Here is a 24,863-nt window from a genome sequence, read left to right as displayed (position 1 = left end):
CGTTTAATAAAGGCATTTTGAGGCGAAGCGATGAGGTTTTGCAAGTTCTGGGTCTAAATGTTTATTAGGGAATGTTTATTTTTGTAATAAAAAATAAAGCTATTAGTAAAAGGATAAAGGGATGTTAAGACGTTCAAACGAGCTGCTAGACGACCAGGTCCATTATTGGCTGTCAGCCAACAGCAGTGGCCCGAAGATCACCCGAGACTGGTTTGAGGCGGTGTTTGACAGCGGGACGCCCCAGAAACAGCACTTCTGGTTTAGAGCATGACTACAGTAGACATTCAGGAAAAGGAGGGAAAAGGGTTGTCAGGATACGCCACAAATTGTCAGAATCGTTCAGCCTTATGTGGCCAATCAGCTCTGTGATCATTGGTAATCATTAACTTCATGCAAACAAATACTTTTACATTGTATGCTAGGTAGGAGGACGGCAGGTTATGGATTCATATTGTTTGCAAAACTATAATAAACAATGAAGAATCAAAAAATGTTTTTTGTTCTTGTTTTTGACAAACTGTTTTCTTGTGTTTGTAGACGTGTCATTGACGTGTGTCGTTTTCTCAATGTTAAGCTCTTTTTTGGTTTGTGTGTGTGTGTGTGTGTGTGTGTGTGCACATGCGTTTAAAATCATAATTATTTTGGACACTCGTTAACACTAGCAACTGCACAAGGAAAAAAATGCACCTCTTTTTATTTACATGGTTTTATGACATTGTTTTATTCATCTTATGGGCCCTTTTTAATGTTTTTTATATATATATATACATGTATATACGTTTTATATTCTGTTAATTTTGAAAAAGTGGCAGGGGCTTGAGCACCCAAAATCTTTTGTAGGAGACTTTGAGCTTTGTAAGTTTACAGATCTTATACATGCAAAACATCTACATAACACACTAAAGAAAAAGAAAACATGAAAACGCATCATATGACCCCTTTAATACATTAATACAAATGTAATGCAACCATTATTAAAAACATGATGTATAAACTCAAGCTTCCATTGTTTTCTAAAAGTGAGCTTGAACTGTTTCTTCTTCTCATAATTATGAAAAATTAATATTTCATCAGTCTTTGTCTCCCTCTGCTGGTACAACACAAACACAGAGATATTCAGGCTCTTTATTTACTCTGTAACAAAACTCAGAGCTTTTTGAGTTACTGTGCGTTTAAGCAAATAAAATGATTAATCTATGAATGAGAAACTGTAATTTGCTGTGAAATAAAAGGTGTTTCACTGCCGCCTCATCAGGTCTGTCAGAGGATCGCTGAAATCTAAATGAAGTCTTAATTTATAACAGTGAAGTCACTGTATCTTCAGTCTCTGTTGATTCTGTTGACTGTGAGTCTCTGTAGTGGATCCTTATTCACCATCAGAGGATCATCAGAAGATCAGACTGTCATCTAATAGTCCTAAAATAAAACACACACACAGTCACATATGCAGTATGAGATATTACATCTGTCACATCTTTTCATAAGAAAACTAACTAGATAATCTATATTAATTCATTCTCAAACATGATCATATAGCTTCTATCTGATGCTCAAAGTCACTTTACAAAATCAAAAGCACATGAAAGGTCACTTTCACACAACGGACAGCTGATACAGAACCAGCAGAAATGATCATTACACTCACTACACATTTAATATCAGTTAATAACAACCCAAATCTCAGATTATCACACAAATAAGGCGTCTTTACACAGAAACCAAATCTGAAGCGGCATAAAATCACAAAATGTGCATTTACACAGAATGTTTATTGCTTCTCTGACACCGAGAACATAAATAAATTTACCATTACCATGCATTTAAATTAAAATCACTTTTTTAAAACTACAGATTTAACAAGTGTTAAAAATGAATTTAACCCCTTAACTGTCACCCCCCTTTTTGAGAATGGACATTAAAATGCATTATTCAAGCTTAAATGGTTGTAATTCAAGAATGCTTTGGAGTATAGACCTAAGTTAGATCTTGTTTTAAAGGGAAAAAATAGCAGATTAGTGCTGAAGTGAAAGCACTTAAAAAAATGTAAGTATGAAAAAGTTATGGAAGTTTAAATTTACATTAAATCAAATATAATTTATTTAACATTTTTATTTTATATAAATTATATATTTTACAAAATATGTTTTCCAAAAATTTACTATAAAATCAAAGCCATATATCTAACCAAGTCGTGTTCCAAATTTGAAGTTTATATCACAAAAATTGAAGTTCCCATGAGATTTTGTTTAGGCGTATTACCAAAAATAGCCACCGGGTGTCATTGAATTCCATTGAATTTAACTGTATGCATTCTGCCATAACAAATTAATACATTTCTGTCCAAATATCACTTCTGTCACAAAATATGGAACCTTGAGACTCAGACCTTTCTGACAATATGTGTTTTGTCAAGATTAGAAAATATTTTGATCATAAATTATGAAATATGACGACGCCCAAAAGGGGAGGAGCCTGATAAAATAATTTAGAGTATCGTTTCTATGGTAACACAATGTCCAATTTCAAAACAGTTTTCACAGGATGAATTCTGAGATCGTAAGCTTTCAAATGATACCTAATTTATGATAACTACTAAAATATGTCATGTAATAGAAAAAGGCGATAAAAAAAGATATTTTATTTTAGAGGATAATATATATATATATATTATACTTTTTAGAAGATAATATTATTTATTTATTTCTTATTGACAAATACTATATTAAATGTTTTATTATGAACTTTTAGCATGAAAACCAAAGTTTCAATTATTAAAAGTGTGTGCGTCGACTTTTTGTGACAAAGGTCAGAACTCCTGTTATGATGTAGATTTTTTGAGGTGCGCTCTTGTCATAAATTCATCTATTACTGTTCCTGCATAAATTGTAACAAAAAACAGTGCTGAAATATCTATTAAGGAGTCTTAGACCTTTCCAACGATATATAGTTTGTCATGATTAAATTAAGATTGAATTGTAATATAGTGAAGTAAACTTAGGCGTCCCGTATACGGGACGATGACAAAAAGTAATTAAATAGTAAACAAAGAAATAAAACTCAAGATAAATAAAAATACATAATTTTAGATTTTAACTTAGATAACTTAATATTTTAAGTCTGCTTTTATGCGGCATTGTGTCTTTACACAGAACTTTGAGCAGACACAGAGCCGCTTTAGAGCAGCCTTAAAGGATTAGTTCACTCTCAAAACAATTTTTGCTGATAATTCACTCACCCCGATGTCATCCAAGATATCCATGTCTTTCTTTCTTCAGTCGAAAAGAAACCAAGGTTTTTGAGGAAAACATTCCAGGATTTTTCTCCATATAATGGACTTCAGTGGCAACCAACGGTTTGTCCATCTCAAAGCAGCTTCAAAGTCTCGACACAATCCCAGTCGAGAAATAAGGGTCTTATCTAGCGAAACGATCGGTCATTTTCTAAAAAAATAAAAATAAAATATATATATATACTTTTTAACCACAAATGCCCGTCTTGTACCATCTCTGAGATGTGCCACGCATTGCAGCATCACGTTGGAAAGGTCACGCGTCACGTCATCTGTCTAAGTTATTTGTCTGTGTACTCCGGTTCAAAAAGGCAGGGAAGGGCGAAAAATTCCATCTCATTTTCTCCTCCAACTTCAAAATCGTCCAACATCTTTGTTTTAATTTATTATGTATTATTTTTTTATTTTTTTCGTGACCTTTCCAACGTGATGACACAATGCGTGGCGCATCTCAGAGATGGTACAAGACGGGCATTTGTGGTTAAAAAGTATTTATTTATTTATTTTTAGAAAATGACCGATCGTTTCGCTAGATAAGACCCTTATTTCTCGACTGGGATTGTGTCGAGACTTTGAAGCTGCTTTGAGATGGACAAACCGTTGGTTGCCACTGAAGTCCATTATATGGAGAAAAATCCTGGAATGTTTTCCTCAAAAACTTTGATTTCTTTTCGACTGAAGAAAGAAAGACATGGATATCTTGGATGACATCGGGGTGAGTGAATTATCAGCAAAAATTGTTTTGAGAGTGAACTAATCCTTTAACTCGGCTGTGTAAAGATGCCCATAGAGACAGTTAAAAGGGAAAAGCTGAAAATAACATTAATATTATTTTCACAATCAGTCACAACAACATGAGCAGAATTAAACTCATATTAAACACAGTTTAAAGTTCAGAGACCTACAGAAACTGAAGCTGAATTTAAGACTCATTATCTGATGATCTCAGACAAAATATTCACACACGCACACACACACACACACACACACCCACACCCACACACACACACACACACGTGGTGTTACTGAACCTGGTGCAATTTACTTGTATTTCTAGTGAGAAAATCAGCCATTTGAACTTTAAATGAAAATATGATGATGAAAATCGATAAAAACTATTCTTACTCTAGTCTCTCCAGTTTATAATGTGGATCATCCTCCAGATCCTTCAACAGCTTCACTCCTGAGTCTCCTAGATTATTATATGACAGACCCAGTAATCTCAGGTGTGAGGGGTTTGATCTCAGAGCTGAAGCCAGAGCAACACAACCTTCATCTGTCACACCACAATCCTCTAACCTGTAGAGAACAATGACACACATTAAGCCTATATCCAGAGATAAACATGACCATAATTAACATAATGCTGTCAATATGAAATGTATACAAATACTCATTAGTTCATATTGTGAAAATACATCAGTTAGGATTAGGGGATTGACTATAGAGTTTATTGTTCTTATAGAGATTATAATTTATATGGAAAGTCCCCATAAAACATGGAAACCCAATGTGTGTGTGAATGTGCTTTAATGCTTAGTGTATTTGTAAACATTTTAAAGAACGTGTGTGTGTGTGAGAGAGAGAGAGAGAGAGAGAGAGAGAGAGAGAGAGAGAGTGTGTGTGTGTGTGTGTGTGTGTGTGTGTGTGCTTAATGTATTTGTAAACATTTTAAGGAACATATATGTGTGTGTGTGTGTGTGTGTGTGTGTGTGCTTAATGTATTTGTAAACATTTTAAGGAACATGTGTGTGTGTGTGTGTGTGTGTGTGTGTGTGTGTGTGAGAGTGTGCTTAATGTATTTGTAAACATTTTAAGGAATGTGTGTGTGTGAGTGTGAGTGTGTGTGTGTGTGTGTGTGTGTGTGTGTGTGTGAGAGAGAGAGAGAGTGTGCTTAATGTATTTGTAAACATTTTAAGGAATGTGTGTGTGTGTGTGTGTGTGTGTGTGAGAGAGAGAGAGTGTGCTTAATATATTTGTAAACATTTTAAGGAAATGTGTGCCCTTGTTTATATTAAATTGTGGGGACCAAATGTCCCCATAAGAATAGTAAAACCTGAGATCACCTACATTGTGGGGACCAGCCAGCGGTCCCCACTTTTCAAAAGGCTTATAAATCACACAGGATGAGTTGTTTTGAGAAAGTAAAAATGCAGAATGTTTCCTGTGATGGGCAGGTTTAGGGGCAGGGGCAGTGTGTGTGTGTGTGTGTGTGTGTGATGGGCAGGTTTAGGGGCAGGGGCAGTGTAAGGGGATAGAATGTACAGTTTGTACGGTATAAAAACCATTACGTCTATGGAGAGTCCCCACAAAGATAGTGAACCAGACATGTGTGTGTGTGTGTGTGTGTGTGTGTGTGTGTGAGCGAGAGAGAGAGTGTGCTTAATGTATTTGTAAACATTTTAAGGAATGTGTGTGTGTGTGTGTGTGTGTGTGTGTGTGTGTGTGTGTGTGTGTGTTAGCAGGGGAGGATTGGGACGATTCTAAGGGTCCAGCGGAACTGGACTTTAGTTCTTTATTGTCTCTTATTGAATAATAATTGCTATGCTTATAGATAATGATTGTTGTTATATGTGGCAAAAAGATGAGATAAGGGTTTGTAGAAAATCCAGAGCTTCCCACTCGTATTTACGACATTAGCCGCTTTTCCAATGTCGGCTGAACGGTTCTCATTGCGTAACCGCTCCATTCCATGCCGATCCGGGTCAGCTGGTACGGTTACGGCTTCATTCTCCACTGTGGGTTTGATAGCAGCCGCTCTTTGGGATGTAATACAAATGCGTCAGTCGTTGCCTTGGTAACGCGACGGTTTACTGATGATGTGAGATGTAAATATCGACCGCGTTATGGAGAATGATCAGCTATTGCTTTTAATTTTATTATTGCTTCGTTTACTTCACTCAAAGAGCGCTTAACCAGCAACAGAGAGACAACAGACAAGTGACCAATCCTGGAGACTTTACTTCACGGATTCTACCAGCACGGTTCGGCTGAGGATTCATTACCATTATAAGAACCGTTCGGCCCCACGGTGGAAAAGCGGCGATTGTGGAGGCGTTCATGTGCGTTCAACTCGTAAATACAATCTTTACGAGATGACATGAACGCACCATATGAGTGTTGAGTGTCGTAATGTCCATTTCAAGTGGACGTGTGGAAGAGACGTGAGACTGAAAGCACTGAAAGCCCTCGCGCAGCTCATATGCTGAGAGAGAGATAAGACAGTAGAGCTGCACGATTCATCTTTAAAATACTGTGATCTCCATTCAAACACACACACGATCTTCTTCCAGTTCGTCTGTCTATTAAACCTTTGACAAAATCATATCGCAACATCATAAATCTGTGTTGGCGCTGCCGCTGACCCAAAGAGAGTCGTCATGAAACAGCTTAAATAGAAGTACTGGGATAAAAGTTTCAAGTTCAAATATGAACACTGATGTCTACGGTAGCGAGTAAATCAGCTTTTGATAGAAACTTGGCGCTTAAAATAACGCATTTATCGATTACATTATTCCACCACTAGGTGGCGACGAGTGGCTGTTAAAAAAATTATTTGTAATTTAATTATTTATTCAAGAGAATGTAGAACTGTATGAAGCTTCTGAAATAAAACTCAGAAAGATGTGATGAATTGAATTTGTAAATATGACTCATCTTATACATCATGTACACTCTGTGTAAGTGTATGATTTAACTTTTACCCATAGTCTAGTGTAAAAAAAAAAAAAAGAAATACATTGCAATATCGAATCGCAATACTGTAAAAACGCAATTCTTAAAAATTGCAGTACATATCGTATCGGCACACAAGAATCGTGATAGTATCGAACAGCTTATATACTATTATATACTATTCATTAACTATAAACTAACAGTTTTAAAATTATTTATAAGCACTGTGTTACTGTATACTTGTGATAAAGTGTTTCCATTATTTCAAACCGGTCGCATTAAGTGTAATTGTTCCTTTTGTATGTGATGGAGTGATTCTTCTTTTTCATAAATAACACAAAATAAACAAAGTAAAGATGAATTTGACTGATAACATTATTATTATTTTTTCAATATTTCCATAGATATGGTGATATATTGTTATCGTGTGTTATTTTGGCCATGATAATCATGTAGTGATAAAGCTGATATGGTGACAGCCCTGGTTCAGGTGAAACACACACCACTTCCCTCTTTTCAGCTGCACACACACATTTTGAGGCAATGCTCACGCTTTTACAAGGGTCTGTTTGCACAAGCATTAAAAGTTGATTTATAGCAAACATTTGTGCTTTAAAAAACCTCTTCACTGTATCCTGCATCTGGGGGAACGTAACATCCTCATTTTCCACTAGATATTTTCCTCTACATCTCATCAGTAATTTCGATGTTGGCACGCTCTGCATCAGCTGACCACAGGAGCGAATGTACAGTGACGTGACATCACTGCCAGATCCAAACTGTGCTTTCGCACTATGGCTGGCGCTGAGCCAAAGACACTTGTCATATATCACAACTATTCAGTGTTTCCACATAATGTTTATTTTAGGTTTCAGACATTTAAATACATATAATTTATAGCAAAACAATACATTTGTAGTTTGTAAAATACACAATGGTGTCTATGGAAGCAGCGATCACAATCCATTCAAATATATTTGCCGCTGTGTTTTATTCATATCAGATACACAGTGTAAGTAACTATAAAGTTTACTCTATTCTTCTCCCAGTTCACTGGCCACTTACTTTCATGTATTTCGGGAGAAACTGATGAATTCACGTGCTGTAATAAATCCAACAGGAATCTCTGTACTGCGGCCCAAACAAACATGAGACGCCCATCTCACGTTACAGATCGAGATCATTTATAAAGGTTTTTAAACGACAAAACAAACTCACTTACATGTATTTGAGAATCGGAATAGAAGATAGTTGATGACATGGTAAGCAAGTTTGTTAATATTTATAATTTGCTTACACTACAGTAAGGTTTCATTTGTTACACACTAGTTAACTACATTAGTTAGCATGAACAAACCATGAAAGATTCGGTAACACTTTAGAATAGTGTTTCTTACTGCATAACTAATGAGGAATTACTGAAGAAATGAAAGCTTTAGCATAAGTTCTGCCGGGAAGACTCAATTACTATGTCACCTATTGCCTTCACTTCTATCCAATCATATTCGTAGGCTCATTGTATAAAAGCTCGGTACTTACACATGTTTGAGTTCGCAGATACTGAAGCAACGATTACCCCCATCCTCCCCACCACCACCAGGATGGTCCTGTCCATACCTCCCGGGGGGGTCGGCTGCGCCCCTGCCTTCGTCTTCAGGCAGGAATTGCAGATCCGATACCCTCGGATTATGCACTACGGACGGGGCCTACGCCAAATGACTTTGTATATTATCAGCTTGCTGAGCTGTCAATAAATGTATGGTTTATTGAAATAATTCTCCCGAGTCTTTCTGGTAGAACTAATGGGTAATTCTTCTTTAACACTTAAGTCACTACTGTTAACTACTAAGGAAGATGTGTTAACTAATCAGTATGTACTAGAATTTTATGATTGTGTTAAGTATCAGTTAGTTAATCAATAACTAATGAATTCTGTCATACCTCCTGAAGAACTACTATTAATTATCTATTAATTAAGCGTCAAGAAAAATAACTATGAAGTAACTACTAATGAACAGTCATACACAGTATCAATACAATAATTCGGGTTAGCAGTGGAATGGTGGATGAAGAACACAAATCTAGTGCTTGAGTAAAAGTACAGATACCCCAATAAAATATTACTCCAGTCAAATTATAATTAGGCCATTTTCAAAATTACCTTAGTAAAAGTACAAAGGTAATTCATTTGTAAAGTACTTAAAAAGTAAAAAGCACTGATCAATGTTTTTTATTTTTTTCTAGCCATTATTTTTAGTCATTCTTCAGCACTAATAAGAAAGATAAGTGCAGACATTTACCTATAGGCTATACATTGATCTGCAAATAAGCAAACTTTTTATTCCAATAGCAAAACTTATCATAATGTATATTACACCTTATTATTATACTTAGTTCTTATACATTTTAAACGTCTTTTGCACCATTCAAGTTCCGGCAATATCGCGGTATCCTACATTTTACAGTGATTTGGTGATCAAGAGCGCGGGTGTTTGCATCCTCTTCTGGAGAGTTCTCAGCGCCGCCGATTTGGTGCATTTCTTCTGCGAAATACAGGTTTGTGTATGTTTTATTTAATCTATAAAATTATTACTGTGCTGTAAATCATTTTATTTTATGCAAGGCAACATACAAGGACTTTTTTGCGTGATGGAAATGCCTGATCCCTTGCATAAAACAAATGATTTTATTTCTAAAGAGACTAAATCTATTTACATGAGATGTTAAATCTGTTCTCAGAGCTGTGCACTGTATGTGTATGGGCAGGTTATGGAGTCACAGTATCTTTCAGCGGCGGTCTGAAGTTAGCAGTTTCTCCGCCGAACACGAGCTCAGCTCCCGCTAGAGATCCAGCACCACTACTGTGGAAATGGGAGAACAGAGACCGGCTGATCACACTTGAATCGCTTTTAAAGGTTTAACTTTTGAGTTTAAAGTGTTTGTTAAACGAGTTTAAATGTAGGCAGTATTGTACATGTTAAAACGAAATAAAATATATGCGGAAATGTTCTCATCTGAAATAAAGGATGATATCACGTAGCCTAAACGAGTCATTGTCGTGTATTTTACAAAGGTTTAGATGATTACGTTAGCCTAATAGTGTTTTTGTTTTTTGTTTTTTTGTTTTTTTTTTACAGTAAGTTTGATTTGAGTCAGAAGTGTACTTATGTGCTAATTCATTATTAATTACTAATGGGTTCCCTATATTTTCACTTTAGAATACTGTTTCAGGTTATAAGTAATTCCTGAAGAATTATTTAATAATTATTTAAATAATTTACTCAATGGCATTCTATGCTGAGGAACACACACACACACACACACACACACACACAGTACTGTATATAAAATATAAAAACTAATCAGAGGTTAGTTATGGCAAGGCACTTGAGTGGGGTTCCTTTCTGAAGTTGATTTCTTACAGAACACACTCACAGAACCACACAGGCAAAAACCTCTTTAACATTTATATGTATTTGTTAAAATTGTATTTTCATAATACTACTTATACCTTAGTAGTTAACAGTAGTGAAGAAGTAGTTAATGAAGAATTACCTATTAGTTCTACAATAATTCCTTATTAGTTATGCAGTAAGAAACAGTATTCTGAAGTGTTACCGAAGATTCTTCTACAACATTTATTAATCTTAGTTGATGTTCATTTCAACATTTATTAATACATGTTTTAAATCAAAAGTTGTACAAATGTGTCCATTAAGAATGTGCATCACAGGGAAAGGGATTCGGCCGTAGTGAAGTTCTCTGTCACATGACGTTCATCACCAGTAGGGGGCAGTCCTGTTTCTTTCTCAGTTATAGCGGCACTGAAGACAATAATGTGCAATGATGTGTTAACCTCTCTCTGGTGTGTATTGACAGCAAGCGACCGAGCTCATAAACGTGTGAGAAACACATTTTTAAGAAGACTATATTGTTTATGAACAGCTCAAATAGAAATAAAATATTAATGATTCAGTTATTAATGGTTTTTACATGCTTGTCATGGATGTTTGTAGCATAAAAAAGTGTTACAATAACTTTTTAGTAAACTTATAAGTGCAAATATCCCGTCCCATTTTAGTAACCCTAATTCCCACATTGTGGAATTATTCACACTGTGAATTTAACGCATTTCTTTGACATTTAAATAACCTATAAAAGATCTTTTGCAAGGACACAATGAAGAAAATGTGACTTATGTAAGTCTAACATAAAATTATATTGCATTTTAATGTGTGTCTTTGCCACAGACATGACCTGTTCGGACACGTTATGCTTTTTATTTTAAATCACTCACTCATTTATTTTATACAGTTTAAGTAGCAGAAACCTCCGCCAAATAATTCTGATATTTTAATAATATTGTTCGTTCATTGGCCACTTAAAAGTCCAATCTGTATTATATTTTTTCCAGGGATTAAAAATGAAAATAAATAAATAAATAAATAATCCCCCTGACCCCGGTTCACTCAGAGCAGAACCAGTCACCTATTTTAACGTTTCTGTTCCTGCGTTTCTTCTGTATTATTAACGTTCTGAAACTGGTTTGATTAGAACAAATACAGATTAATAACGTTATTTTGTTTTATTTTTTTTATTTTTTTGTAGCCTAGTTTGTAATAATAATAATAATATTTAGGCTATAATACTACTACTAATAATAATAATATCTCTCTTTTCTTTTCTTTGTTTAATGCCATGCCAGCTTCTATGGATCAGGGTTCTTACAGGTTTCAGTAAGTCAAATTTAAGACCTTTTTAAGACATTTTAAGAACATAAAGATTGAAATTTAAGACCTACACGACACATTGCCAAAAAATATTAAAATCAAAGAATTCATTTTATTTCAATGAATTCAGTAATTGAAAAAGCATTAATTTATTTTACAAATAAAGCAATCACATTAGTAACCTTCCACACCCAACAACACGTGTCAGAGAAAAGAACAGAATCACAGAATCCTGTTCAAAAAGTACTAATTACTACACAATGAAATCAATTTACCAAGTTTTATGTCGAAAACCAGCAAATAACAAATAAAATTTGCATCAATATGCACTTTGTTTACATAAACATTAAAATAATACCATTAAAAATGATAGCTTTTAAAAGTTATAGTAAGTTAAATAGATTTTATGTGTCTTGCAACATGTTATATACTAACATGTACAAGTTCAAATAAAGTTTTGACAAAAAAGGTTTTTATAAAAAGATAAACCATATTTCAGACTTTAAATCATTTTTTATAAAAAATAATGAGTGAAAAAAGATAAATTACAGACATTTACAATGCACTTTAGCTTATCTTTTATTATTAATAGTAAAATTCGGTCTGATTTTCCCGTGGCGTCTGTCGTTGCTATGCAACCATGCACTGCGCTCTCCACAACGACAAAGAAGTTTTAGTGGCTAATGGATTTCCACCACCGAGAAACGCTTGCTGTAGCTCTGCTACAAGATTGGAGAAGAGAAAAACACCCGTAGTGTTTGGGTGCACCCCCATCCTTCCTGTTGACTGAGCTTTCAATGTTGTTACGGAAAGAGCGAAGCTGATTGGTTGGTTCTTGTCACATGACCTGCGGTGCGTTTGCGGCATTCTGAAGAGTTGCGATTTTTTTTATCTCGCTGCGCCTGGAAAAAAACGAGCGCGTCGCTTCAATTATGAGAGCGCTTACATTTGAACGAACTTGAGCACGCAAAAGACGCTATATGTGACCCGTCACGGAAACCAGGGACACAAGTCGGCAGCACAACTTTCGTGCAAAATGAGAGCGTTTTTTTAAAAAATTGGTGATTTTCGTCTTTTTTCAGAATCTGTTAGTTGAGATCACGAAGAAGCCTCTCCATGTTTGAGATAGCAGTATTGGTATATTTAAAAGTGTACATTTTGAGGTTGAAATCGGCTTGTTTTTCGGAGATTCTAGCACGCAGTAGGGGCCTGTCATTGTCGGTGTGTATTTCCATACTGAATAAGCCGGCGTGGCTACTTATTATGCAGCGCTCTGGCCGGCTCTATCTGATTTCAAAATTCAATGAAGATGGACGCCAATAACATTATGATGTCCAGCAATCGATTTAAATAGTAGGTTACATGGGGTTTAATTTGTCGTTTAATGAGATGTAGCCTAATACATGTTGTCAGTGCCAATACATAGATCCGCCTATATGATTAATGTGTATCTTAATGGTACAGTGGTAGAGCTTTCGCCAGCTGTAGCAGAGGTTCTGAATTTGAATCCGCCCTTGTACAGGTTTTTTTTTTTCTCGTATAGTTTTTTTTCTCTCATCAAAACGATTATGTTCATCAGTGGTTGTATATCAAGCAGGGACACGCAAACGTTTGAATTATGTTTTGTGATTTCAACAGAACGAATAGAGAGTATCCGCAACGCAACGGATTGAAACGCGCGTCGAGTGAAGACAGAGAAAACACTGTATCTGCGCCACTGATCGCAGCGGCAACGAGCACTTTGATCACTTGATTTAAAAAAACACATTTCAGCGCTAGTATCTTATTTAAAAAAACGAACGAAATGAATGCTCTGCCAGTTACCTGGAGATGTTTTATTTATTTGTAGAATTGGTACATTCGTGTCGCGAGATGTTTTAAAAAGTGGTGGGAACATGTCCCATCCGTCCCACCCGCAAATTACGCCTATGCCTATTTCCATAGTTTATTGCTTATTATTTATCATTAGCAAAAGTTTGTTTCATGTTGCACGAGTAGGCTACACCGAAGAAAATTCCTAGTCTGTGAAACCTTTCATTGACAATGGCAATAAAATCTATTCTGATTCTGATTCATACTTGGATTCATAGCCTACTCATACGATATATATATATATATATCACATAGCACATCCTGTTTTTGATTTGAACATTGTCTAGACTAGAGTTTATCTTATTTTTTATTCAGTGTACACAAGAGTTGCCTATACAGTTTTATTTGTAGATGCTAAGAGACATTTATTTATATATATTACCTGTTTGCAAACTTTATTTATTTTTTCTTTGATGGCACATTTTCCTGACCTTTCTGCTCCCCCCTGTGCTTTACAGCTTTACAGGGGGAGCTTTACAGGGGGTATGGCTTATCTAAATGAGATGTAAATGAGCCCTATTGTCACTCCCAGCAGGAGAGAGAGGTGAGAACTGAACAATCTTCAGAGGCTGTTTTCTCCCCTTTGAGCTTTTTTGAGTGCCTACCTTCAAATGGCCAGAACTTCTCCAAATATTATCAGATTTCCATGTGTTACCCATCGTTGGAAAGCTTGGAGACTACACTTTCAGAATCTGTGAATAACTCAAAATGCCCCAGAACCGACTTGTGTCCCTACTTTCCGTGATCGGTCACATATGTGAACGGCCTGTTGGCGTGCTCCCTCAAATCAGGCCACGAGCGACTGGAGCTCGTTAGCGGCGTGTTGGAGACCCCTGCTCTAGAGCTCCGCTTTGTAGGCTACGACGCGATACTTTTTTGCTACTTTGTAATCACTTCTGCGGCTAGCGTTTCTGGAAATGTACGAGGGTAAAACCTTTTTAAGACCTGACTAAATGAAAATTAAGACCACGGATGAAAATCTGGCCGTTTTTAAGACATTTTAAGGCCTTAAATTTAAAGTTCAGAATTTTAGACTTTTTAAGACCCCACGGGAACCCTGATGGATATATATTATTTTTTATTTAAATAAAACTAAATAAGATGCCAAACGAATTAATTTAAAGTGAAAAAGCCTACATTTCTCATTCGACACAAATCCAAATGTTTCACTATTTGCGAATCAAGCTGAACTATTATAGACGTATTATGTAGCAGCCATATCACCTGTAGCCCAAGACTGGTTGCCCACTGAAGCTAAGCAGGGCTGAGTCTGGTCAGTGTCTGGATGGGAGACTCCTGGGAAAACCAGGTTGCTGCTGGAAGAGGTGTTAGTGAGGCCAGTAGGGGGCGCTGCTCACCCTGTGCTCTGTGTGGGTCCTAACGCCCCTGTGTAGTGATCGGGACACTATACTGTCAAAGAGCACCGTCCTTCGGATGAGATGACAAACCGAGGTCCTGACTCTCTGAGGTCATTAAAAATCCCAGGATGTTCTTCGGAAGAGTAGGGGTGTAACCCTGGAGTCCTGGACACATTTACCCACTGGCCTCTGTCCATCATGGCCTCCTAATCATTCCCATATACTGATTGGCTTCATCACTGTCATCACATGTCTCCTCGACGTGTGTGTGTGTGTGTGTGTGTGTGTGCCCGTGTGTGTGTGTGCCCGTGTGTGTGTGTGCCCGTGTGTGTGCCCGTGTGTGTGTGTGTGTGTGTGTGTGTGTGTGTGTGTGTGTGTGCCCTTGTTTATATTACATTGTGGGGACCAAATGTCCCCATATGAATAGTAAAACCTGAGATCACCTACATTGTGGGGACCAGCCAGCGGTCCCCACTTTTCAAAAGGCTTATAAATCACACAGGATGAGTTGTTTTGAGAAAGTAAAAATGCAGAATGTTTCCTGTGATGGGTAGGTTTAGGGGCAGGGGCAGTGTAAGGGGATAGAATGTACAGTTTGTACGGTATAAAAACCATTACGTCTATGGAGAGTCCCCACAAAGATAGTGACAGGTGGAGCTGCTCATTGGTGTTGGTTGAGGAGATTCCCCCCTTCCATGTAAAGTGCTTTGAGTTCCCAGAAAATACGACAAAATGGTCATGTCAAAGCTTTTATTTTTTTAAAGTGGTCATACATTTACACTACAGGTTTTTGTGTGTGTCTTTTGTGGCATTACAGTTTTTAGCTTCTACATTCCAGTGTGTCCACCCTGACTCTGAACCACAACTGGAAGAGCTTTAAACAGCCTATTTATGTGTTTGTATTTGTATTATGTGCTCAGAAGTCTCAGCCTAATAGTTCAGCCTGATCTCAAGGCAGTTTGTACAGTGGTGTATTGCTGACACATACATATATTTTATCCAATCAATTATGTCAAAATAACGAGATGTTGTGTCTTTAAATCTATATATTTTCTAGGCCTTTTAAGGACATGTGTAGTCATGTACAAAATATGCCTTTATCCACATAAAATGTATATAGCCTATCATGTCTTTATCATGTCTTTATCATACTTCTACGTTTTAAAAGCTGAAGCAAATAGTAGCAGTCCCCAATACAGGACATTAACGCTTATAACGTGAAAAACGCTTCACGTGGCTTAATGTACTAAGACAGTCATGTTAAAAGATCAAATTCTTTACACACCTTATTAATAAACATATCTAGCCTACAGAATAGCAGATTAGCCCAGATTACGAACGCATTGCGTTTAATTACACGTTAAGCGCCTTCAGGAGGGCGGGGTACTGTCACGTGTAGTTGGAGATAACGTGTCCATTCATGTTTGGACTTTCAGTTTGTGTTTTGATTGGTTCCTGTTTTTCCTTTCTTTTTCCGCCACTCCTTTGTTTCTATGGTTACTATCATTGAGTTCATTTGTCCCAGCGGTGTATGATTAATTATCTCGTTTCTGTTTGCTATATAAGATGCACCCTTTCCTTCAGTCTTTGTCCGATCTCCGTTGTGTTTATGTGTGTTTTCCCTGTCAGCTTGTTCCAGAGTACTGTTATTAAAGCTTGAGTTTGTGCCTATAATCGAAGTCTTCAGTCTGTTCCTGAGGAAACCACAGTGTTAATCAAAAAGATTGTGATAATTTGTGATTTAATTATGTAAAAAAACATCTTTGGTTCAAAGAGTATTTTTAGTTTCAACTGACCATAGAAATTTGATTTGTTTAAACTCACTTGAGAAAAAGTAAATTGATCACTTGTAATAAATTGAAGTAATTTTTTTTACTTTGATCTGACACATTTTTTTCAGTGATTATATAAAAGCTGATATAACAAATTAAAACTATATATCACATAAAAATATAGAAAAATTGTACAAGAAGATGTTAATGTAATGAACAATAAAGAGTCATGAAACCCCCTCTTTCAGCTCAAGTCTACCTCACAATCATTCTGAAAAATCCTCTTAAATGTGTCTGTGAGAAGAAGAGAGGGAGTGTGTGTGGCAGAGCAAGACAGAGGAGAGAGAGAGATGGACGAGCAACTGTCATCTGTCAGCGGCCCATGCCGGCTCTCACTACATATCAGGGGGAAACTGGAGGATTTTACAGCGGACAGTGAAATTCCTACCAGATCATTGAACACAATCTGTATTTTCACTTTAACAGAATAAATGTTTATATACATTCACTATAAATGCATAAATATGATAATCATTTTCTCATAGAAATGTAGATCACACAAAACGTACTCGGTTACTAACGTAACCTCGGTTCTCTCTAGAAGAGGGAACGAGTATTGCTTAAGTTGCTTACGCTACGGGTAAAGTAATCTTTTCTTGAGATATGAAGCCAAAAAATGATCCTTAATTTTGTATTTATTGTCAACGCGTTGCAGCAGCTAGCAGACCTAGAGCGGGCTATCTAGCACGCTCATTGGCTGCCCTGCGGCAACTGCAGCAGCCTACCACTGAGCCCTGCATGACGTCGCGCCCTCACGCGTCACAGCCCGCCAGAATGGGGGTGGCTTAGCGTATAAAAGGACGGGCTCGGGGGCTGCTTACCTGGTTTTCATCGACTGACGCGAGATCAGCTCGTGGCGCGAGCACGGCAGGTTACGCAATACTCGTTCCCTCTTCTAGAGAGAACCAAGGTTACGTTAGTAACCGAGTATGTTCTCTTACGAGAGGTTCTCTCGTATTGCGTAAGTTGCTTACGCTACGGGAACCCCTTGTCAACGCCGTGCATGCCAAGCATCATCCACATAAAGTCCCAGGGGCACGCCCGGGGAACATAGATTAGTGGGAATAAGACGGCCAACTGAGTGGGCCAGTATATGTACATAAGCACACAGTGTCATGTGGCAGGGAATACGGAGCGGCACAGTCCATACTGAGAGGAGAATATCAATCCTTATAGTGCAGCTCAACCAGGGGAGCTGGGATCAATGTGAGAGTAGCCTGCGCATGAACGAATCTGAACAGCACATACTCATAAGTTAGACTGACAAAAGTCTAGCCTGCAGGGAAGGGACTTCTAGGTTATAAAACCTCACAAATGTAGGGGGGGAGGCCCAGCCTGCCACCGTACAAATGTCATGAATAGAAATCCCGCTGGACCAAGCCCACAAAGAGGCCATGCCTCTAATGGAATGAGCCCTAACGCCCAATGGGCACTGCAGGTCTTTAGACGCATATGCTGCCGCGATAGCGTCCACCATCCATCTGGACAGACTCTGTTTCGAGGTGGCGAGGCCCTTGGCGCGCCCACCGAATGAAACGAAGAGCTGCTCCGAGCACCTGAAGGCGGCGGAGCGCGTGACGTAAACCCTTAACGCCCTAACAGGGCAGAGGAGGTTAACATCGACCTCGCTACTGGATTCCGGTAGAGCCGATAATGTAATAACCTGCGCTCTGAATGTAGTGCCAAGCACTTTGGGGACATAGCCGTGTCTCGGTTTGAGGATGACTTTAGAGTCATTAGGTCCAAACTCGAGACACGCGGCGTTAACAGATGTAAGTCACCCACGCGTTTGACTGATGACAGGGCTATCAGAAAAGAGGTTTTGAGCGAAAGGTATTTCAGATCCACAGTCTGCAAGGGTTCAAAGGGATGTGCTTTCAAGGCCTCCAGGACTATAGAAAGATCCCAAAAAGGAACCGACGGGGGCCGCGGGGGATTCATTCTCCTGGCTCCTCTAAGGAACCGGATGACAAGCTCGTTCCTTCCTATTGACTGGCTACGCGTCGACTCTGCGAACGCCGCAATGGCCGCAACATATACTTTGAGCGTGGAAGGGGTTCTTGCCCATATCCAACAGCTCTTGAAGGACACAAAGCACCCCCGAGACTCCACATGTTTGAGGGTCTAGGCTTTTGCCGGCGCACCAGCTAGTAAACAAAGACCATTTAGACCATTTCTACTTCTGGTAGAAGGAGCTCTAGACTGCGTGATCGTGTTCACGACCCCTTCTGGCAGAACAAAGGGTATCCGTTGATTATCCATGCATGCAGAGACCAGCGCTCTGGATGAGGATACCAAATCGAGCCGCCGGCTTGGGAGAGGAGATCCCTTCTCACCGGAATCGGCCATGGGGCTAAGTTCGTCAGCCACATCAGCTCCGGGAACCAAATTTGGTTCTCCCATCACGGGGCTATGAGGAGCACCGAGTGGCCAGTCTCCCTGATTCTCGTGATTACCTGTGGTAACAGCAAGATCGGGGGAAAAGCGTACAGAGGACAGCTGGGCCATGCTTGGGCCAGCGCGTCCTCGTTCTTCGAGAATAACTTTGGGCAGTGAGCGTTGTCTTTTGACGCAAATAGGTTTACATTCGCTTTGCAGAAACGGCGCCACAGCAGCTGGACTGTTTGAGAATGCAGGGACCATTCCCCTGGGGGAACGTTGTCCCTGGACAGTCTGTCTGGACCGTCGTTCAGGTGACCAGGCACATGCGCGGCTCTCAGTGAGAGCAGGGAGTGCTGAGCCCAAACGAGGAGGCGTTCCGCCAGAGCATTAAGATTTCTGGATCTGACACCACCCTGGCGGTTCACGTAGGCCACCACTGACACATTGTCTGTGCGAACCAGTACATGGTGGCCCTGCAGGTATGGGAGAAAATGCTTCAGAGCGTTCTCGACCGCTATCATCTCCAGACAGTTTATGTGAAGGCATTTTTCCCGGTCTGACCACTGGCCAAAGACCGGTCTGCCCTCGAAGAGGTCGCCCCAACCAAGGTTGGAGGCGTCTGTCGAGATATCCCATTGTCACTCCCGACTGGTACCATTTGGCCGCTATCCAAGGCTTCAGAGCTGAAACGCAGCTCTGAGTCACCCTGATACGCAGACCGCCCAAAGCCCAGGCTCGGTGTGGTGCCCTTGCGTTCAGCCAGCGCTGTAGTGGCCGCATATGCAGCAAGCCCAGCTGAAGCACTGCTGCAACTGAGGCCATGCAGCCCAACATTCTCTGAAAAGTTTTCAGGGGAACAAGGCTGCCCGTCTGGAATGAAGCGGCCAGGCGTCGAACACGGCACGCACGCTGAGTCGACAGGCGGGCCGTCATAGACACAGAGTCCAGTTTCATCCCCAGAAAAGAGGCTGTCTGACTGGACAGTAATGAGCTCTTGGTCCAGTTGACTGTGAGACCCAAGTTCTCCAGATGGTTGAGAAGCAATGGTATTAATTATATCTCTGACTGTGCTAGAATCAACCAATCGTCCATATAGTTCAATATTCGCATGCCCTGACTTCTGAGGGGAGCGAGAGCTGCGTCCATGCACTTCGTAGCTTTGCTATTTCTGCGCGAAGTAGATGTGCTACTTCCTGATTCACTCTCGTCTCGGTCCGTGCAGGATAGCACAGGGGACGGCGGGCGAATTGCAGAAAATAGCCCTGCTTTACTGTATTCAGCACCCATTCTGACACTCCCGGAATCGCTTCCCATGCTTTCGTATGCATAGCTAGGGGTAGAATGGCCTCTCGGTTCCAGTCTCCACACGGCGTCGGCTCGTGAACCTGAATCAGAGGTATCGGCGCAGTGAGCGTGCTCTCGATGCTTGAATACAGCGGCGCGCTGAAAGCATGTAATGCATGTAATGTCCTTTTCCTTTTTGCTTGTAATGTCCCGGTCACCTTGGGCGGGGAACATTTCATGGAGAGAAGCCCGGGATGCGTGTGTAGCACCGGGCGTTTTGTGTTTATCAGTAAGCGTGAGCGCTTGCGAGCGGGCACAGGACTTATGTTTATACCATAGCCGGTGTGTGTCGGCTTTGTGTTTTGTCCCCTGGGATGACTGTGTAGCAGAGCAGGCAGTGAGTAGGTGTGGGCACTGTATCGTGGGGACATTTCCTACATCTAGCACTCGAGCGGCACATGCCAGCTTTATGAGAGTGGGCTCTGCGAGAGTGAATGACACAGGGGACACCGTGCTTGTGTGTAGGGGTAAACACTGGGAAGCGGGCACATTTTCTACACTCAAAACACCATCGGCGTGAGCCGGATAACCAGAAATTACACTCTTTATGAGATATCTCTGGGTCGCCGTAAAGACGGCATTTGGGTGCAGGCGAGCGGGTTGTGCAATGCGCTCGTTGGCTGCAAAATACACATCTGCATAGCGAGAAACTTTGATGGCGGTCCGGCCGCGGCGGGACTCAACCATCTTCTCCTCCTTGCGGCTGCTAGGAGGACTTCGCGGGCTCAGGTTTCAGCGCAATCCTCGCGGGGGAGGCGGCCTGTGGCGGCTTGATGAGCGCGATCTGTGGCGAGCACCTTGGCGTCGTTGCGAAGGCGGAGGATGGGAGGGCTGCTGGGTGGAGCTTCGTGCAGGAGGCTGTTTTTGAGAGCGGCCTGCGGCAGAGCTCGAGCGTCGAGGCAGGAAATGCTTCATGGCCTGTGTGGTTTTCTGCACCTCAGAGAACCGGTCGACAATCCCGCTCAGAGCTGGGCCAAAGAGGCCGGAAGGAGAGAGCGGGGCGTTGAGAAAAACGGTTCGCTCGGCCTCCCTCATGTCCGTGAGCGTCAACCAAAGGTGCCTTTCTGTAACGGTGAGCGAGGCCATGCACCTCCCGATAGCCTGGGCCGTGGATTTAGTGGCACGAAGGGAAAGGTCCGTCGCGCTCCTTAAATCCGTGATGACAGACTGGTCTGAGCCTTTCTCGTCCCACTCACGGAGGAGATCGGCTTGGAGAATTTGGAGAACTGCCATCGAATGTAGGGTGGAAGCAGCCTGTCCAGCAGCGGTGAAAGCGCGGCCGACAAGAGCTGAAGTGGCTTTAGACGGGAGGGCAGCCTTTGCACGCCATCCCGCAGAGGACTGACAAAGGTGCGCTGCTACCGCCTCATCCACAGGGGGGATAGACTTGTATCCCTTCTCACTGGCGCCGTCCACTTGGGAGAGCATCGAGGAGACGGAAGAATGAAGCGAAGGGGCGGGGTCCGACCGGATAGATCCAGACCAGTCTTCACTTCCAGAAGCCAGGAGGGAACAGCTGTCATCGATGGCGTCTCCTTCCGCTTCATCTCCCGAGGCGGCAACAGTGAGGGCGGCAGCCGGCATCTGTGCATCCGTAAGGGAGAGCGGAGAAGGAGATAATGAGGCTCGAGGGGAATTTCCCGGTGAGCATTTGTAGGCCATGGTAGGCTCCGATGGCCTCTGGGAGCGATGCTTCTTTCTGCGCAGTCCAGCAGAGGCAGGCGAAGGTGCAGCTTCAGAGTCGAACATGTCGAGTCGAGCCCGCGGGGTCGACATTGTCATGCCGTCGCAGTGGACGCAGCCGCCCGAAAACAGGGCGAGGGCTGCGTGGTCTTGGCCCAGGCAGAGAGCGCAGATCATGTGGCGGTCTCCGTCGCTGAGCGGGGCTTTGCAAGAGCCACAGGAAATACGAGGCATTTTGATAAAAAACGCCTCGCGCTCTTTTAGAGAGTGTGTGTCGCAGCGGCGAACAAACACAGTTAGCAGAAGCAGTAAAAAGGGTACGACGCCGGATAGCGTGGCAGGCACGGATGGCTGAAGGCGAAGAATCATCCGGCTTCCTCAGGCGCTGTTCTTTAGGCTTGCACTGTCGCTTGTTTCGACGGTGGTGGCTTCTCTCAAAGATCCAGCGATGCGGAGAGCTTCGCTGAAGAGATGAAAATTAGGTAAGCAGCCCCCGAGCCCGTCTTTTATACGCTAAGCCACCCCCATTCTGGCGGGCTGTGACGCGTGAGGGCGCGACGTCACGCAGGGCTCAGTGGTAGGCTGCTGCAGTTGCTGCAGGGCAGCCAATGAGCGCGCTAGATAGCCCGCTCTAGGTATGCTAGCTGCTGCAACGCGTTGACAATAAATACAAAATTAAGGATAATTTTTTGGCTTCATATCTTGAGAAAAGATGACTTTACCCGTAGCGTAAGCAACTTACGCAATACGAAAGAACCTCTCGTAAGAGAACTACGTCCCTTCAGGACACTGACAATAAAGATGGATAGTGACAGAGAAGACAGAAATTCTCGTAGCTCTCCTCAGAAAGACGCTTGTTACACACACAAACACACACACACAGTTTGATTGTGTCTGTAGTTTCTGGCCAACCAAACGCCCGCAGAGAGTCTCGGCCTGACAGCATCACGGGGGAAGCCTGCAACACACTCAACTCTTGCACCATGGACACACACACTTGCGACCCATGAACACCTCTCTAAACTACTGCCTGATTTTACAGTTTGAAGCGTCTGTCATAGAAAAATACCTTGTGCTGTCATGAATAAGAGAAATGTCTTCTCATAGGATAAGAACACGCAGTCTCATTAATAATACAGACACTGACGTGTCATCGATGTACTATAGTGTTTCTCCAGGTCATAATCTGTGACATTGACATGATGTAGACTTTAAACCTGGAGAAAAATCTCTACAGTCTCCAGTTTCCCCCTAAAATTAAAATGAATGGACTGTGTTAATCCTGACTGTGCTGAGATTGAGTGTGTTTAAAGTAAAGGGTGTTAAATGTTTATCATGATGTCAAAGTGTGTTTTTCAGTGTGAGTATCAGCACCGCAGAATCACCTTAATGAGGAGCAGCTCATGTGTTCAATCATTTACAGATCAAACACATGAACTCACAGCGGCAGGAGGAATAGAGCAAACGCTTTACAAATATTAATTCTCTTACATCATATGAACAGACGTAAAAATTATTTGATGAATTTGATCATGTTATTTTAATATCTTTTATTGTGATTAATGATATAATAGTTATTTCCCTGCATTTTATTCCATTTTGATTATAGTTTATGAATTCACAGTGACAGTTTCATGTGAGAGTTACGTATGATCTTACCACAGTTCCTCCAGTTTACAGTGAGGATTCGCCAGTCCAGAAGAGAGCAGCTTCACTCCTGAGTCTCCTAGATTATTCACAGACAGATCCAGTTCTCTCAGGTGTGAGGGGTTTGATCTCAGAGCTGAAGCCAGAGCAGCACAACCTTCATCTGTCACACCACAATTCCTCAACCTGTAGAGAACAATGACACACATTAAGCCTATATCCACAGATAAACATGACACTTAAAAAATAAAAAAACATTATGCTGTCAATATGAAATATATACAAATATTCATTAGTTCAAGTTGTTAAATTACATCAGTTAGGATTAGGGGATTCAATACACAGTTTGTACAGTATAAAAATCATTATTTCTATGGAAAATCCCCATAAAACATGGAAACCCAACCTGTGTGTGTGTGTGTGTGTGTGTGTGTGTGTGTGTGTGTGTGTGTGTGTGTGTGTGTGTGTGTGTGTGTGTGTGTGTGTAATTAATGTATTTGTAAACATTTTAAGGAACTTGTGTATGTTAGGGCTGGGAGAAAAAACGGTTCACGAATGACTTTACACAACAGTTTGGAAATTATGTAATTGAGTCACATGACAATGGTAAGTGCATACAATCTTGTATATTAAGATATTAAGTATTTTTTATGGCCAGTTAGACTGGGGTCTGCTGTACTTCATGGATTCATGCATTAAGTCTGAGTTGTTTTTATCTGCACCATCATATTACAGACAACTGCTGGTGTAATTATGCAGTTGTGGAGACGAATGATGATTCCAAAGCAATACATGCATATACACTACCAGTCAAACGTTTGGGATCGGTAATATCTTTAAGGTTTTTAAAAGAAGTCTCTTCTGCTGCATTTATTTGATCAAAAATAACAGTAATATTGTGGAATATTATTCCAATGTAAAACAGCTCTTTTCTACGTGAATGTAGTAAAGTGTAACTTTCTATTCATCAAAGAATCCTGAAAGAAAATTGTACACGACTGTTTTCAACATTGATAATAATAATAATTAATGTTTTTTGAGCATCAAATCA

At 40.6% G+C, this 24,863-nt stretch overlaps 1 protein-coding gene across 1 annotated transcript in view; it reads right to left on the bottom strand.

Moving 5' to 3' along the window:
* Window positions 1-699: 699 nt before the first annotated feature.
* Window positions 700-24,863, bottom strand: part of LOC307172740 (NACHT, LRR and PYD domains-containing protein 3-like) — a 31,881-nt gene continuing 7,717 nt past the window's right edge. Inside the window, exons 6-8 of the mRNA XM_079895320.1 lie at window positions 23,825-23,998; window positions 4,415-4,588; window positions 700-1,416 (exon numbers count right to left, since the gene is read on the bottom strand). Of these exons, the coding sequence (XP_079751446.1) occupies window positions 1,404-1,416; window positions 4,415-4,588; window positions 23,825-23,998 (361 nt within the window). The 3' untranslated portion in view covers window positions 700-1,403. The remainder of the gene's footprint in view (window positions 1,417-4,414; window positions 4,589-23,824; window positions 23,999-24,863) is intronic.

Source organism: Squalius cephalus (genome assembly GCF_949319135.1).
Source record: "Squalius cephalus genome assembly, chromosome: 15".
NCBI classification, from domain to species: Eukaryota; Metazoa; Chordata; class Actinopteri; order Cypriniformes; family Leuciscidae; genus Squalius; species Squalius cephalus.
Note: the sequence above shows the minus strand (reverse complement) of the source record. Positions and strands in the feature narration are given on the sequence as shown.